The sequence below is a fragment of the Pteropus medius genome, unplaced genomic scaffold (assembly GCF_902729225.1).
Source record: "Pteropus medius unplaced genomic scaffold, Ma_sr-lr_union100, whole genome shotgun sequence".
NCBI lineage: Eukaryota > Metazoa > Chordata > Mammalia > Chiroptera > Pteropodidae > Pteropus > Pteropus medius.
Window position 1 is genome coordinate 51222 of NW_024347790.1, and position 18136 is coordinate 69357.

The 18136-nt window shown below is 32.3% G+C and overlaps 1 protein-coding gene across 4 annotated transcripts in view; it reads right to left on the reverse strand.

Moving 5' to 3' along the window:
• UPF2 (UPF2 regulator of nonsense mediated mRNA decay) overlaps positions 1 to 18136 on the reverse strand; it is a 93645-nt gene that overhangs the window by 38004 nt on the left and 37505 nt on the right. For all 4 annotated transcript variants that reach the window (XM_039877371.1, XM_039877369.1, XM_039877372.1 and 1 more), the window contains exon 9: positions 5598 to 5706. In XM_039877371.1, the coding sequence (XP_039733305.1) occupies positions 5598 to 5706 (109 nt within the window). The remainder of the gene's footprint in view (positions 1 to 5597; positions 5707 to 18136) is intronic.

The following is an 18136-nucleotide window of genomic DNA, read 5'->3' on the forward strand; positions in this document are numbered from 1 at the left end:
TACTGCTTTAAAATTATGAATGTCAAGAGTTCATTTAAGCAAAAATATTGTTAAGGCTAGGTATATTATAGTTAGCAACTATATACTACATTTTTTATTACAAATGCATTACAATGAAAGTTCTATATAATCACTAATTCTTTTTTATCACCAGTCACAGTTATATAGCAAAGCTCAAATCCTTTGCAAATATAACCCCCTATACTTGGGCACACATTTCAAGAAATACTGAATACAACAAAATCCTATTACAACAGTACAATGTGAACAGACACCTCAAGATAAATGTAATTGGATTTAACCTCAGAAATACATTTTCATTAGAAAACCAAACCTACAGTCCTGAAACCTTTTTTCTGAACAACAATGACAATATGGTGGTGCCTAGAACTAGTTTGGTGTTCTTTTTCAGGATACTATCCTATTTTTTCCACATAACAAAATTCTCAGAAATGTATAACAGCTGTTACAATTCTGATTTAATAGTTAAGACAACAACAAAGAACACAAAGCTGTCAAATGACTTATCCAAGGATCAGTACTAAAATTCCTTATCCTGTTTAGAAATTCCTCAGCATTAGCATTAGGCCTAAACTAACCAAGAGCCAGACAATTAATGATAATCATTTATATAAATACTAACCTTCTACATATTCGGATGGCTAACACTTAAATGGAATTTATCATCTTCATTTTTAAAGACTAACTTTCTATAGCATGCCGAGGCAGGGGTTTATTAGAAATTTCAAATCTTCAGGGATAACTTTTTAAACAAAACTATGTTTATTCATTTAAAAAAATCAGAACTAGCAGCTCACTATAACTATGTAATCTAAAGCATCAATAAAACTATATTAATTAAAAATAAAATAAAAAATACTCAATTTATAGAACTTTAACACCCAAAATATCTTCGGGATTAGAGAGAAACAGAACAGAACTAGATTCTAGTCTCTAATGTAAACAAAATTATATGGAATGACTTGACTGTTTTACCTTGCAATTTAAAGAGTATACCTTTTATAAAGACGCTTTCATCACATATAAATGTATGATAAGGACTACGAAGGAAAATGTTCTTTATTAATTTATCTTTTATGAACTCCTAGTATAGGTTTAAAGCCCAGCTCTACCACTTACTGTTACTTAAATCTGTGCTTCAATTTCCTCATCTGTAAAATGGAACTAATAAAAGCAACCTGAGTCATAGGGTTGTTCTGAATTTTAAATGAATTGACAGAAGTAAAGCACATATAATAGTGCCTGCAGGGACCAGGAAGAGTCCAATAAATATTAGCTCTTATTAATTTTATCTATCTTTGTATATTTGCATCACTAATACATGGACACTAAATAAATGTTTACTGAGTAAACAAATAAATGAAAATGCTTAATGTTTATATATGTATTGTAGTGACGTGAAGGAACAAAAGATTTATGGTCAGAACATCTGAGCCTTTATGGTCATTTTGTGTCATTTTTCGGTGGTATATAATCTTGGACAATTCACATAAGTTCCCTAAATCTGCTGGCTCACTAGGTAAAATAAGAATAAAAATAAGGATGATGATGATGGTAATGATGATGATAACTAAACTTTACTTGATACTAAGCAATTAATGTACAGGACAAAAGATTATACAACCTTTAAAATGATGTTTAAGAAGTGTTTTAAATGACATTGTAAAAAGCTTCTGAATGAGAAATAATGAGTGGAAAATTGTACATACAATAAAAATTCATCCATGAAAAACTACAGAGGAAAAAAGATAAAGAAAATAAACTAAAATATTAACAGGGTTTGCTTTAAAGTGATGAAATTATGAGGTTTTCCCCAACTTCTTTCTACTTTATATATTTTATATTTTTTAAATTACCCACACTCAGCATGTGTTTTAGAGTTAAAGCAATGTAGAAACAAAAAAAGTACAAAGAAGCATTTTTAAAATGATATACTAAAGCTGAATCTTTAGTGGGAGAAAGCTGGGAAATACAGATACATGTTTTTTTAAATCTCTTTGGATCATTCTGGATGCACAAGTTAACTGCTGTAGAGTATCATACAATTTTAAGTATTACTGAGCATTATAGCTTTCAAAACACACAACACAGTGTATTATCCACAATGATTCTTAAACATTATTGAGGTCAAAGAGGAGCAATCTAACAAATATAATGACATTAAAACATTTTTAAATCAAGTATTATAAATCAATTATTTCACTCTCATTTTCAGATGAAAAAACTGAAGGCTTTTCAAAAGACTGTATCTTATAAAAAAGACTGACTTATTCTGACTCCTCATTTAATATTTTCCAGTTTCACTTGACTTCACATGATCAAAAGATATGTCAAAACACTTCTGCAAAAGTAAATACAGATTAATCAACAATGTAAAATTTTCTATATATTTTTAGTTCAATTCTCTTGTAAGATTCTTCTTATATAGATCAATCAATCTAGCAAAAATGGTGCTTATAACTCATTTATTAATGACAACTGAAACTGAGATCAACTGAATAACTAAATTCGTATGCATTTATTAAAATTCTTCAGATATGTCAACATATAAAAAGTAAAGATTTCCAAGGCCTATTATTCATTATTCCCCTATAGAATAAAAACTCACCCCAAACTGGCCCCTCAATAACGCCACCCAAATAGATATACTTTCTGTCCTCCATACTTTGCTCATTTTGTTTTACATAAACTTTACTCAATCATTCAACTTATTTATCATTCAAGTAAATAGGAACTAGGTCTATAAAAATAAATTTGCCTTCAAAGAAACCGACATTTTATTCTACGGCCCACGAATCTCCAAAGTAGGGTGGGCAAGACTCTTGATCTACTGGGGTGTGGGGAAAAAACTCTGGGAGCTTCTATTTATGTTTTTTTAACTCACACTTCTCAATTTATTTTTTTATATTTTAAAATATACATAAAATATTGGGTATAAGTGCAAATGCATGATTTATAAATAAATATACCTATATTTAGACATGTAGACATTTTATCAACAGAAGGCACGATCAAAAAAGCCAAGACTACTAATTTTAAAAATGTCAATCAGTGAGGGTAATATCCTTGTATTTAAATAAAAGTTGCCCCCTCCATTATTAAAGAAATAGGCTCTGCCAAAAATCTGGAGAACACAGAAAACAGGAAAGGAAAAAATATTTCTCACAGTTCCACTATTCAAAGACAGCCACTGCTAACATATATATAATTTGTTTTACTTTCCAAGCATTTTAACATAACCGTAAATCTGCGTGTAGGATTTTGTAGCTTGCTCTTTTTCTCAGGGGAGAAAAAATAATCTAAAAGCTCAACAATGGATTAAGAAAATGGTCATGTAATCACAATGCTAAATAATATAGAGCATTATCTTGTTTAACCTGAAAGAACAATCTTATTTTAAAAGATGTAAGTATTATTCTCGTTTAATAGGCAAGGAAACTGAGGTTTAGAGCATCGATGTAACTTAGCCAACAACGCTTAGCATGTGGTGGAGCCAGAATGACACTTTCCTAAAAAGCAGTGTCTGGCCATTTAAAATCTGCAAGGACATCAAGTAACATGAGGCAATTAGGAAGAAACTGATGGTCTCTGCCAGGGTGCTAGGATGGTAAAACATAGAGGAAATGTCAGATGAGACAAATATACTCTAAAAAACTTGAACAAGAAGGAAATGAAAGAGAATGGAGGTGGTGGGTTGAAGGAAGTTCTCTTGTTGCTATTATTATATTTTCATTTAAGGATGTGAGGGTGTTGGACATATTTATGGCCTAATAAAAAGGCACTGGCTAAGTGTACAGATTTGGGGGTGGGGAAGGACAGATCCTGGAGGAAGTAGAGGTGATTAATGACTTCAAGTGCCCTTTCTTCTCTCCCCTGAGAGCAGTGGCTACCTAAAGCATACTCTTAGAATTCTGATATTCTTCTAGTTGTAATGAAGTATTTACATCAGTAACAAAAATGTCAATTCCTTCAACTCTGACTCCAATTTTCAAAGGTGGGAGGTGAAATATACATGAATAGAATTTTCTTAATTTTAAATTTCTCACCAAAAGCACTTATTATGCTTGGTCCAGCAACCTGCATTTTGTTTAATTTTGGATTTGGTTGAGGGTATATGAATATAACTCATATAATACAGTCATACTGTTTCCTAGTAAAAGTTTTTTGTTCGTATGATGGGATTTAATATAACAAGAATGTCATGACTTCTGATGCATCTGTCCTTGAACCAGCTACACTTATCAAAGCATGTTCTTTGAGTGACAACATACTCTACCCTTCCAGAAGAACCACAGTGCACAATACCCTATTAAAGCTTTGTTTATTATAATAAACACAATCAAAATCGTTTAACTTTCTTGATCTCAGATTCTGAATTTCTTTAAACAGAAAAACCTGCTCCTGCTTAATACTATCAATGAAAATCCAAAACACACTTCAGGAAAAGCTGGCCCAGAAAAATCTGAACCACAGATCTCATATTAATAACTTAATACCTATGCCAAGAAGCCTTTAGAGCTCATCCCACCCACTACTAACTTCCTCCCTCCTCTGAACTCAAGGCACTCACTCCTGAACAAGTCATTTGGCAATTAAGCATGCAATTCCTTATACTATCCAATATATTTAGGGTTTAAGTTTTTATTTCCCTCTTTGCTTTTGTATTTATGCTGTCTCCCCAACTACACTGTGATATTGCTATTCTGCAAGTTTACTCAAAAACTGATCTCTGAGCGCTCAACAATACTGGTTTGTGTATGGCGAGTGCAATAAAGCACCTATTGAGCACAGCAAACATTTATTTGCGTTCCAAGCAAGTTGCTATAAACTTAAATTTTGTAAACACAATTTTTCCATTGAATATAACCATTTGAATTTCATGTCTTTTCAGTCTACCAATGTTCTCTTTCAGTTGCCTCTAAGGTATCATTTTACTCCTTTCAAACTTGTATTTGAAACTTTTTCACCTCCACAAGATGACTAGGTAACGGGTTTGGGAGAACCCATTTGGGAGAATCACTAAGGCAGTCTGTTAAGATTCCTGGGACTGGAAAGGGAGGGAAGCTGTTCTTTAAGGAACTCACATACTAATCAAGGAAAAGATTCCTAAGGCAAGAATTTATAAAGTACGGGCTACGACAGCATTCACTGAGATCAGAGCATTTACGGAATCTTGTGTGTCCCAAATTTGGACCCACCCCCTCCCGTCACCTAAACAGCCATCCTATAGGCTCTGTGCCCTGACTCCCCATTGCTAATCCTGTTTCTTCCAGGAACACTAATGAGGTCTGCTGGCTCTCCTGACCTTGGAGAATGGTTTTTACTTTATAAAAGCGAAAAGTACTGTACCTACAATGGAGAAACAAAGTAGCAACAAGAGCTTACTTCCAAATTGGGAGATCACTAAACAATTTCAAGCTCTGTTGAGTAAATTAACATTTAAAAAATTTAGAAGTCCTACATTCTGAAATGTTAGACCATCATGAAATTTCAAAAAATATGTTTACCAATAAGAATCCTCTAAGTGTGTATATATATACATACATATCTTACAAAATAAATGCTTAAATACATACATGAAATCTGAAATCCCCTCTCAGCATGGAACAAAGATCCTCTGCTACATCAGACATGCACGGATGTAATGTAGCAACCAATCTTGCATAAAATGGTAGCAAATCCAACCTGTAAAAGTTATATGTAATATGTGTAAAAAGAAAGACATACCAAAAAGAATTCATTTTAAAATTTAAACTTTCTCAGGTACATTCACATTAAACAATTATAAAAACTAATAATCAGTAGGGGGAGGGTGAAGTGGGTAAAGGGGATCAAATACATAACTGAAGAAAACTGGACTTTGGGTGATAAGGACAATAGAATAGACAGATGTTAAATTATAATGTACATCTGAAAATTATATAATTGTATTAACCAATGTTACCCCCAATAAACTAAATTAAAAAAAAAAACTAATAATCATACAGACAAGCCTATTTATTGCCATTGTAGCGAAGTATATGGAAATTCAATTTGCTTTGTGAAAACTTAAGAATAATCTGTTATTTTCCATTCAGTACATTATCGCACATCTGCAAATGTACTGAATATGCAATTTTGATAAAATATGAAATACCAAAGAAAACACTAAGTTTTGAAATAGCTTAAAATTTTAATCACATAATTAATGAGTAAATAAACCTAAAGGTAACTTAAATAGTACGAAACAGAATCCTTTTAAACCATTTCTTTTATCCCTGGATAAATTTTTTTGCAAACTTTAATATCTAAGTAAAAGGGTAACCAATAAACGAACAGGCATTTAAGGGTCAAAATCATAATACAAACCCACACACTAACTTATGTATTTTACTCACTAGAGAACTCACTCAGATCCTGGTTGCAGTAACTATTTATTCTCACGTTAGACAATAAATAGCGAATATGTGGTTACTTATGCTGCCACCCCCTTTCATTATCAGAGCACTTTCTTAGCAAACTTGAATGTGGCTCTAGAATGATGCTTAACAGAGCACTCCAAGAAGCCATGACCAATCAGAATCAACACACACTAAAATTTACTTTCTATTCCTGCCACAGACATTATTTTATACAATTTGATTATCCAATGATTCAACACTCAGCAGATCAGACAATGAAGATGAGAAGCAGTGAGGAACTGATAAAAGCAGCTGCACTGACAAGTAATAAGAGCTGACAGTGAGGAAGAAAGCTAAAAATTATAAATATTCAACACAAGGGATCAAAAACTATGACAGCCTGAAGCCATTTAGAACACTAACAAATAATCCTACAAGTCTTAGTTATCCTGGTTATATCACTATAGGATAATACATGAAAATGGTTTGATCACCAGAAATAAGTCTGCATACCATGAAAGGCTTAGAATTAGATCTGGAAGACTCCCAGCACAGACAGATTAAGCCTTAGCTGGAAAAAGGGTGAAGGAGGGAAGAATAACGATAAAATTTGAAAGGTACAGTCAAGAGAAGCAAAGCACCCAAATTCATGCCTGAGAGCCTCAAAAACTTTGTATTTCTCTTTGACCATTAAAATTTCTTTTAAAAAATTATCATTTACTTAATTTTTAGTAATGTGCCAGGCCCTGTTCTAGGCATCTAACATACATTACTTAACATTTTGATCCTATGAGTTAGAAATTAGAATCGCCATTTCAGAAATCAGGGAAGAGATGGTGAGAAGTCAAGAACATGGTGGCTTTGCTGCAGTACCTCAACAAATTTTTTAAATGCATCATCTCCTTCTTTAAAGAAACAGTGAAAAGTATAATCCATTAAGTATAAAGGCTTGAATCAAAAACATTTAATGGTAAACTTTATCAAAATTTTCAAAAAATTATTTTTAAAGTATCAATTGAAAGTTAATCTCCTGTCAGACAGAAAATGCACACATGTGGGTCTAATTACTCTTTGATGATATTACAAAAATGAGATATTTCAGTTGATACTCTCATAAACACGTAACAATTTTCTGAATGTCTCCTAGTGCAATAAAAGCTTAGGGCAAATACTCATTTAATTTTCTTGCATAATAAAGAGATTCATGCCAGTATCATATTTACTTTCTAAATTTTTAAGCTTTAGTTAGAATATTTTACTATATTTATATTTTAGTTAGAACAATAAGTTTTTCATTTGTTTTTCATAACCACTTTAACAACATATACTTTTTTCTTTTTCAGTTCATAATCAACTGCCAAATACAAACACAGATCTTTAGACCTATGTCTAGGTTTGTCATTTCCAAATACCGTAACTACAGATCAGAAAAACTTAGACCTGAGAGTTAAGGTCATGGGATAATAAAGAACAATGTGCTCAGGTTCTAAATCTCTCAAATATTACTTCTGTGACCTCATAAACTGATTTGACCTCATCTCCTACTAGTGTCTCCTGCTCAGCGCTCAGTCTCACAAGCCCCTCATGAATCCTCAACATGGCAGGCAAGCCCTCACGTCAGGCCTCCCTACTGGCTGTTCTCAGCTGGAAATACACTTTCCCCAAGTATCCATTCACACTGCTTACTCCTTCCCGAAGGTCAAGTCTTAGTCCCACGACAAGCCCTCATAGAGACCGATTCTGAATGCTCCACTGAAACTGCAAATCCACTCGACCCCCTACCACTCGCAATCCCCATACCTTGCACTACTTCTCTAAATTAGAATTTATCAACATATTATATAATTTATTTACTTGTTTATTGGTATCTTGTCACCCTTCCCCACTAGACTGTAAGCTCCATTGGAGCCAGTTTACCAACACTCTTCAAAGAGTGCCTAGATTATAGTAGGTACTTAATAGATATTTTAGATAAATGAATTTCTCTGGTATCTCACAATTAAGTATATTGTTAGCATTTAGTGTACTGTTTACCATATTAAGGAAGTATCTTATTTCTATAAGAATACTAAACTTGATCAAGTTTTATGTTTTATCAATAAAAGTTGGTTTATCAAGTATCTTTTATGAAATTAATGGGATAATCACATAGTTTATTTTCGCTGTTATATATATTAATAGGTTTCCTTTTTAAAGTATCTTCATTCCTAAGGTCAATCCTCTTTGGTCATGATGGATTTTTACTTTTAATATACTATTAAATGATTTGTTAGTAGTTTACTTAGAATTTTTACATCGACATTCAAAAGTGGGACTGGTCAATACTTCTAACTTCCCTGCTCTTTTTTTGTTAGATTTCTGCCTATTTATTTATACTATGAAATGGCAAGTTTCCTATGCTCTGGAATGAACAATAGAACAGAGAAATTACTTGTTCCATAAAAGACATGAAAGAACTCAATAAAGCTATCTAGTCTTAGTCTATTTAAGACAAAATTAACTGAAAAATTTTTTATATTTTCTCTCATGATTACTGGTTTATTGTCTTCAATCAATTTTAGAAATGTGTATTTTTTCCAAATAATTATGTTTCAATGAGATTTCCAAGTGGTTTTTAAATATTCTAGCTTATTGTCTAGCTTACTTCTTAAACTTTTTAATGTTCTTTTTCTTTATATTTTCTAAATGCATCTCAATTTGGATTTTTTAAAGAACCTGCTCTTGAGTTCTTAAAATTAATTTTAATCTTGGTTGTCTTTTTAATGTATTTTTCAATAAAATTTGAGATTGAAACTTAGCATTAAAAAATCTTAACCAATGTCATTTTCTTTTTCTTCTTTTTCTGAGCAAGACACTTATACTCTGCTTCATTTTTTTTTCCAATTAGCACAATCTACTTCAAAGCTTTTGCCAGCACCAAAAGAAAGCTGTATATATGTGTGTGTATATATACATAGCTATTTATTTTATATATATAAATATATATTTTTATATATATATATATTTATTTATTTTAAACTAAAGCAGTCTGTGCTATTCATTCAGGCTCCCATCAGTGAACTAACAACACAGGTAAGTGTTTTCAGCTTCAAGAGGGACTTTAAAAATCATTTAAGGGTTCTGTGGAAGATATGAACTCTTTTAAGCCTTTCCAGGTAGTCAGTAATTGCAGTTTTTGTTTCTTTTGGAATTTGTCACATGTAAGTTAAATGTTCCATTCTTTCAGAATCCTCCACCCCTATTAAACTCAACAAATCCTTCTCAAACTAACAAGTTCCAAAAATTCCTCTTTTCCATTATAAGTTTACAATTAAATTTAGCTGACACTAAATGTCACCTGCCCTATCTAAACCTTTAAGATCTGTGACTTGTCATTCATGACTTCACAAAATAAAATCCCTTATGTTGTAAATAATTTAATAAATATATTTTTAATGTTAGTCCTACATAAGTGTGCTTTTCTGTCTTTTCTACCTTCCTACAAATGTAAGCCTGAAAAGGGAATGAAATACTAAATGCTACATCAAGCGTGTTAAAGCTATTTAAAAAAAAAAAAATTTTAATCAACATAAAGAAAAATTCCTGTTAAAATTTAAGTTTGATATATATTTTTTGACTTTTCTGAAAGTCAACTAGAAAATAAACTTAAATCTTTCCTTTGAAAACTGACAGTCTTCTAAGAGAGTGATAATTATTTTGCCAACAATTAATGAGTGAACCATTTAAAAAGAATGTTTTTTCCTTATACAACAATAAAACCTTGCTTATACTTTCAAGGTCTCTTGAATCACACATTTAAATAACCTCCAACAAGTTAATGATCATCAAGTTAGTAAACATCCAATCACTAACTACAAGTAAGTAATAGTAAGAATGCAGAAACAAACACATTTGTATTGAGGGGGTACGGGAAGAAAGTCTTAAAGGTTTTTATCTTGTAATCAATCAGCTTTCTAAAAGAAATGTCCAGCTTTTTATTTCTACAATCTAAAAAATTTAACTGTTGAAAGTTATCAATTTTATCTGTGTTCAAAATGTGTAGGAAAAATGAATGCGAGAGAATGCTGTTACCTAATTCAATTAAAGAATACGAAGGATTTCCTTCAGAGGAACACTAAAGCAGATGATAATTCAAAAAGACAAAATGTAATAAAGATTGGGGTCATTGATTCTGAAATCGACATCCAAATGTTCAGTTGATTTTTGCACAATGTTGACATTCGCAATGCAACAGTGCCATCAAGTGGTGTAATATACTAATAGATTTCCAACAAACTCATTTTTTTATAGTTCTGATTTTAGCATGAGGGAGGAAGTCCAACTGGAAAGTCTCTCACAAAGGTTCCAGCAAACACTGTTATAAGGTGGATCAGGAAAAGCTGTTCAAGAATCAAGCGAAGTGCTTTGCCTCTGAATAGTATTCTGTATATATTAATCTAAAGAGATTGTGAACATCCATCTGCTAAAATCTGGCTAAGTCCACATGGCTTCAAAGTCACTAAACCAGTATCAGATTTGTCTATATTTAAAACAAAGAACGAAGAGATTCGTAGGTACTTTCCCTGATCTAAATGACTATATTTAGAAGGAGCCTTCTGAGGTTCTAGGATACTTATATATGAGATGTAAACACTTTATGTGAAATAGCAATTATGTATGTACAGTTACATTATAAATTAATTAAAAAATGATACATATCCAACTAAGCGAAATTCTAGATTTGATTTATGTGGAATCTTTCAAATTAATAGGCTGTGAAATATAATGCCAGCCTTTTGAGATTATTTTAACCACTATTTATTTAATAAAGAAAGAAGACAACTGAAAAGTTAAAACACTACTTTGAATAAGATCTTTAAGAACTGCAAAGATGGATTAGATTTTAAAACTTGTACTGCAAATGATACCAAGAAAGTAAAAAGATGACTCATAAAATGGGAGAAAATATTTGCAAATTATATTCGATAAGGGACATGTACAAAGAATAAAGAACTCTTACAACTTAATGAAAAGACGACACAAGTAAAAAGGGGGCAAAAGATTTAAATTAGACATTTCTCCAAAGAAGACATACGAGTGGCCACGAAGCACATAAAAATGGTGCACCCACTATGAAAAGTTTGGAAGTTACAAAAATATTAAACAGAGTTACCATAAGACACGGCAATCTTTCTCCTAGTTCTCCCAAGAGAACTGAAAAGATATCTATACAAAAACTTGTACACAAAATCGTAGCAGCATTATTCATAATCACTAAAAAATAGAAATAACTCAAGTGTCTGTCAACTGACAAATGGGTAAACAAAATGGTCTGTCTATACAATGGAATATAATTTGGCCTTAAAAAGGAAAGAAATTATAATACAGGCTACAACATGAATGAAACCTGAAAACATTATACTAAGTGAAAAAAGCCAGAGACAAAGGCCACATGTTGTATGACCATTTGTACAAAATATCCAGAATAGGGAAATCCAAAGAGACTGAAAGTAAACTAGTGATTTCTTAGGGCGGGGGGAGGATGGGCAGAGATAGAATGGGACTGACTACTAATAGATATGAGGTTTCTTACTGAGGGACAAAAGTTTAAAATTTGATTATAGTGACAGCTGCATATATGTAGAATGCTGAATTATAGACTTCAAATGGGTAATTTGTATGGTACCTGAAGTATATCTTAATAAAGCTATTTTTCTTTTAAAGAAGAGAACTGTAAAGAACTTTAAGAGTTATCTAGTGTTTCCTAAACCAAACTATATAGACTAGGTAAGACAGCTAAATTCTCTACCACAGATTATATACATACAAATATAAAACACTTTTTGTCCCTCATAGTTATAGGCATTCCAATAACTATTAAATAATTCACTCTTGTTTTATCAGCACATTTTTTGGTCAGCTCAAGCTAAATGAGCTGGATGGAGGGAGGAGAAAATCCTGGCCACAGAAAAAAAATAAATACACTCAATAGGATCCATGTCCTTTGGGGAGGGTAGGGGAGAGAAAATGCCACACAAGGAGGGAGGCAAACCTTACTAAAGGGTCCTACAGGGTCTAGGTGGTTATGAGCAGGCAGTGAAGCTAGGTGAGAGCAGGGGCTAAAATATTTCCTTGTCCCTCTCTCTCAAAGTGTCCTAATTTGCCCCTAAGTCCAAAAGGCTCAAAGAGTAAACTGCTCCCCCTTACACCACCTAACTGGCTACCCAGGAGAGTATTCTAGCCTGTTCACTCTAGTTCCAACCCTTTGTTTCCTTCTTACCTCTCCCCTTGAAGTGAGGGAATGAGAAACAGAATAAGAGACTTTGTGGTATTTGACTACTATCTTTCTACTTCAGTCTTCCTAAAGACCAAGCTATAACCCTCAGGTCAAGCCAAATCTTGCTGGTAGGGCAGAAAGACACCTGAGGCTTAAGGACAAAAGACGACTCCAAGACTCTCCCTTATATGCCATTTTACAGATGTGTAAAGAGAGGCCTTGGCTTATCCACACACTGAAATCTTTAGAGAAGACTAGAGTGTACTATTTATAACAGGAAAGTATACAAATTAGACATCTGCTCTTATACAAATTAGAGTTTTTATATGTATATAAATGTATATAAACTACAAAAATTCCAGTAGTTAACAGTCAATGCTGCTTATAAATCCCATCTTTAAACAGACTGTCCTCTACCAGATAAACCATTAATAATGTTTTATATGATTTTAAATGTATATAAACTACAAAAATTCCAGTAAAGAGTTAACAGTCAATGCTGCTTATAAATCCCATCTTTAAACAGACTGTCCTCTACCAGATAAACCATTAATAATGTTTCTTTATTGTTTTCAGTAAGGTAACTTACCCGCTAAAGAAATGAAATATCATGACTAAAAACAATTCCCTATGTGTATTTCGGATGCAAAGGCAATAATGTTAATAACCTAATGCTTCATGTGCATCTTTACATTTTTCAAATGTTCTTGTCCTGGGTAAGAGTGAAAATGAGGTGTCACTTCTTGTCCAAGGTCCTAGGAATGAGGTGAGTTCATAAACTGCCCTCCCATGCCATGACAACCATGGAATCCATGGCAGTGATATAAGATGAAGTTTGTAAACTTCATTTTCAGAAGAATCAAGAGCTATATTGTCTGTAAACTATAATGTTGCAGAAGGTTTGACTGAAGCTGCCAAACCAGTCTAGATTCGGCACATTAAGTAAGGTTAAGTAACAGCAAAAGCCACAAGTGAAAAGTTAACAGAGAGCTAACCCAAACAGGGAAGATCTTCAAAATGTATTAAAGTTTATTATTATTAATCATAATTTATTTTAAAAGGAAAAATTCCTTAAAACCTACCAAAGTTAACCAGAAAAATATTGCCATGAAAATTCTGGCCAAATGTTTTGCCATGATTTTAAAAATACTAAATGAATCCTGAAAGAAGAAATGAAGAAGAGAAACCAAGGGAGAAGAGACTGTAGAATACTGAGTTAAGAGGCAGAGGATGGAAAAAGACACTGAAAAAGTGGTTAGTGAGAATACGACAGATCGAAAATAAGGACAGTCAACATATGCACAACTGGAATACTTAATAACAAGAAAACAAAACAAGTTTTTAAAAACATTAAAGATTAAAATCAAGAAAACTTCCCCGAAGTATTAATATGAAAATTGAAAGGGCATGGAGAATGACCAGAATGATCAACACCAAGACTTACCTATCCTAGGAAAGTCACTGGATTTATTGGAGAAAGAATTACTTGGGCAGGAACAAAACAATTACAGACAAAAAGAAAAAACAAGCAGGCTGGCCTCAGATTTCTCCACAGTAATACTACATGCCAAATGACTCCGAAGCAATATCTATAACATATTTAAGAGAAAAAGGTACGAGCCATGGATCCTGTAATCAGTCAAGCTGTACCTCAAGTAAAAGGTCCACAGCCAGATCATTCTGAACATGTAAGAACTCAAGGAATATTTTTTCCCAAGAATTATTCTTGAGAAAATTATCAGAAGACAAACTTCAGCAAACCAACAAACAACTGGGGAAACCAGAGAAAGAAGACTGGCATGAAACATGGAATATTTTAAACTATAAAACTAAAATAAAAACAAATGAGGGAGTTAGAGTGACAAATTAGAATGTAAATATTATAGTCCCTATCAGGATATGTTTTCAACACAGAAGTAAAACAAAGGGAGGGCGCATGGAAAAGAAGATGGAAAGTCAGTAAGTCTGCTGCTTACCTACTTGTAATGCTAAAAGTTATCATGCAAGGCTGACAAATCATATAATACAAGTATAACCACATTTAAGAGTAAAAATGGAAAATATTAAGATACCATTATCGACTAATATCAGATGGGGGAATAGAAGGGTTGAAAAGAGAGGAAAAAAGGAACACAGGCTATTTTATTATTACTCATGATAGGGAACAATGAGATTGTTTAAATGATCACTAAGCAAACATACAGTCATAAAGATAACTACTAAAACAAATACATAAACTTTCCTGAAATCAGAAAACAGATATACCGACAAATGTACACTAAATAAGATAATACAAACAGAACACATAAAAAAAGGGTTAAAAAATTAAACCAAAAAGACACATTAATATAATAGAACTCAGACCAATCTTATCTGTCTTAGCAAAAATGTAAATAGCCTAACTTATTATTAAAAACATATTTTAAGAATGGATCACAAAGTAAAATTCAATTTAATAATATGCGAAAGAGACTCGACTAGAATAAATTGATTCTGGAAGACTATATATAATTAAAAGGACAAAAGCATACCCCAAAATATACAAATAAAAAAGCAGAAATCATAATCGTACTACCGGATAAGGCAGTATTTAGGCCAAAAATGCATTAAGTAAGACAAAGGACAGTATCCTTGAAACACTGTGCAATAAAAATACAAATTACTAACCAAGTCAGAAAAGAAAATAAAACATCCCACTACCTGGAAATTTCAAATATCTCTCAAACACCTCTTTAAATAACAAAGAAAACAGAAACTGAAATTGGAGAATTTCTAGAAAACATAAAAATAGAAATTGCCACATTTTCAAAACTAAGAGACAGCAAAAATCATGCTCAGAAAATAATATATTAAACGCCGGAAAAGGAACAAAATGAATGAAACGAATTAAAAAAAAAAAAGAAGAAGAAATTAACAAGATAAAAGCCAAAAATAATGAGTTAGAAAATGGAAAAACAGTAGAATACACACATAAATAAATCCAGTAGTTTTTTTCTTTTTGGTTAAAAAACAAAAAAAAAAAAATGGATAAACCACTAGAAAACATATCAAGAGGAGAAAAAGGGAAGTACAAATACAGTACTGTTTGTAATGGAAAAGACTGGAATTTCCAAAATGGTTAAATATAGTACATTCATAAAAAGAAACACTGCATCTTTAAAAGAACAAGAGAAATCTTTATGTATGGATATGAAAAAGATCTCCAAGATACAGTATTAAGTGAAAACAGTAAAGTTCAGAACAGGTACAATAAGCTCTCCTTACGTAAAAAATGGAAACTATAATTACATTTTCTTATACTAGATGCCAAAGAAATTTTGGAAGGATACACAAGAATCAAGACAGTGGTTTCCTATTGGGAGGAGTGAGAATTAGGTAGATAGAAAGGATACTTTTCAGTATATAATGTTTTATATTTCTGAGTTTTGAGCCCTATAAATGTATTGCTTATTTTTCAAATTAAAAGTTTAAATTTGCATATGACCAACATTAACTCATAAAATAGAAGCATTTAACTGCATACCAAACACTACACTTGGTGTTGGATATACACAAAATGTAAAGAACTAGTCCTCTCTTTTAAAGAACCTGTAGTTTTTACAGATTGATAGGGATACAGGCCACAAACTAACATTGTGATATAATGTTCCTAATTATGTTGAAAGTGCTATAAAAGAACACCTGTATCTACATAAAGGAAATAAGGATGGTTGTTCAGAGAAGATAACTCCGATGCTAAGATTTAAAGAGTGAGCCAGAGATTTTTAGAGGAAAAATAAAGGACACTCCATATAGAACAGAAAGCAGAGGCTTGGAAGAAGAGAAAGGATAGTCAAGAAATCATTACATATCGGGATTTTGCAAGAGGAAGAGTGGTTAGAATTAATACAGAAGAAACTGAAAAGAGGCTAGATAAGAAAAGGTACTAAATATTATGTTATATAATTTTATCACCTTCTACCTGTCAGGTATAGTGCTAAGTGATAGGGATAAAGAAGTAAATATGGCTTTCTTCTTGCAGCCTACTCTAGATGTCAATGTCAAGGGAAACCAAGAAAGGGGTTTTTGCAATAGTTTGATACCACGATCTTTCTTGTCTCTGGCTCTTTGCACATACTGTTGCCTTTAGCAGAAATGCTCTCTTTAAATTCCCTTTCCTCGCCCATCCCTAGTCTAGCTAATTCCTTTCTCAGGACTCAAATTAAATGACCCTTGTTCCAGGCAGCCTTCTCTCTCCCCTCAAGACCAAATCAATCAGTTCCACTTGCTATACACTTCAAACATTCTGTGATTCTCCTTGGTAACTGCACTTAGAATTCTGTCTTCCTCTCCAAACTGTAATCTGTGTGACTATGAGAGCTGAATCTGTCTTGTTCACCACTGTATCTCCAGCACTAATCACAGTACACAGTAAACCCTTAATGAATTAGTCAATGAATAAAAAGAAATTTAGAACATAATCTTTCCTAATCACTCAGGCCAATTATAAGAAACTAAATTATATTTACACACACACACACACACACACACACACACACACGACTATGTGATCTCTTCCTCGTGGCTCCAAAATGCTATGCATTCATTTTAAGTATTTGTATTTTTTTTCCTCTCCTCTCAAACTATAAATTATCACTTCCTATTACTTTCAAGTCTACTTTTTCTAGCAGATTCCAACAACTTCTAATTTACAGCTACCTTCTGAGCTAAAAGCAGATAATTCGTTATAAAGGATATAACTGCCATAAAACCAATTAATAGTACACAGTTTTTGAGGACTTTTAGAGGAGGAGCAGATAGTGGTGGAGTGGGATGGAATGGAGATAGATACAAGATGCTCTTTTATAAGTAAACTACTTAAATATCATCGTGTGATTTCTTTTAACAAAATATTTTTGTTAACTTTGTTTTATTCTGTTATATAATTCTAGATAACTGTTATAGGTGTTTCTTCATTCAAATAATAGCTGAAAAGAAAAATATGAAACTAAACATTCCATGGTAATGTTCTTTCCAAGGTAAAGAAAAGCATCACTTGAAAAAAAGTGGTCCAAGATAATGAAGAAAAAATATTTGAGTTTTCATCAATTCAAGGTGTATACTTTTTTCCCATTTACAAATACATTAAAGTGGAATGTGTCTCACAATCAAAGCCTTAAAATCGGCAAGATTTTTTTCTTAGTTCTACATAAAATAATGGTACATCTCACAACTGATGACACTTTTCATTTGATGAAATGCAGTATATAATTGCATGTAATAAAAATATTATTTTTTTTACATTCTCAACTACGTAATTCTTAATTATTCTCTCATGATATTAGCACATTCCATCTGCTTTGCCCCACTAAAATGAAAAACCAAATGTTCATATTGATGCTGATGGGAGATAAAAACCAATATGAAAGAATAAAGAAACGTAGTGATTTGCTTTCCCTGAGAAATCTTACCATTGCGAGATCATGGGCCTCTATCAATA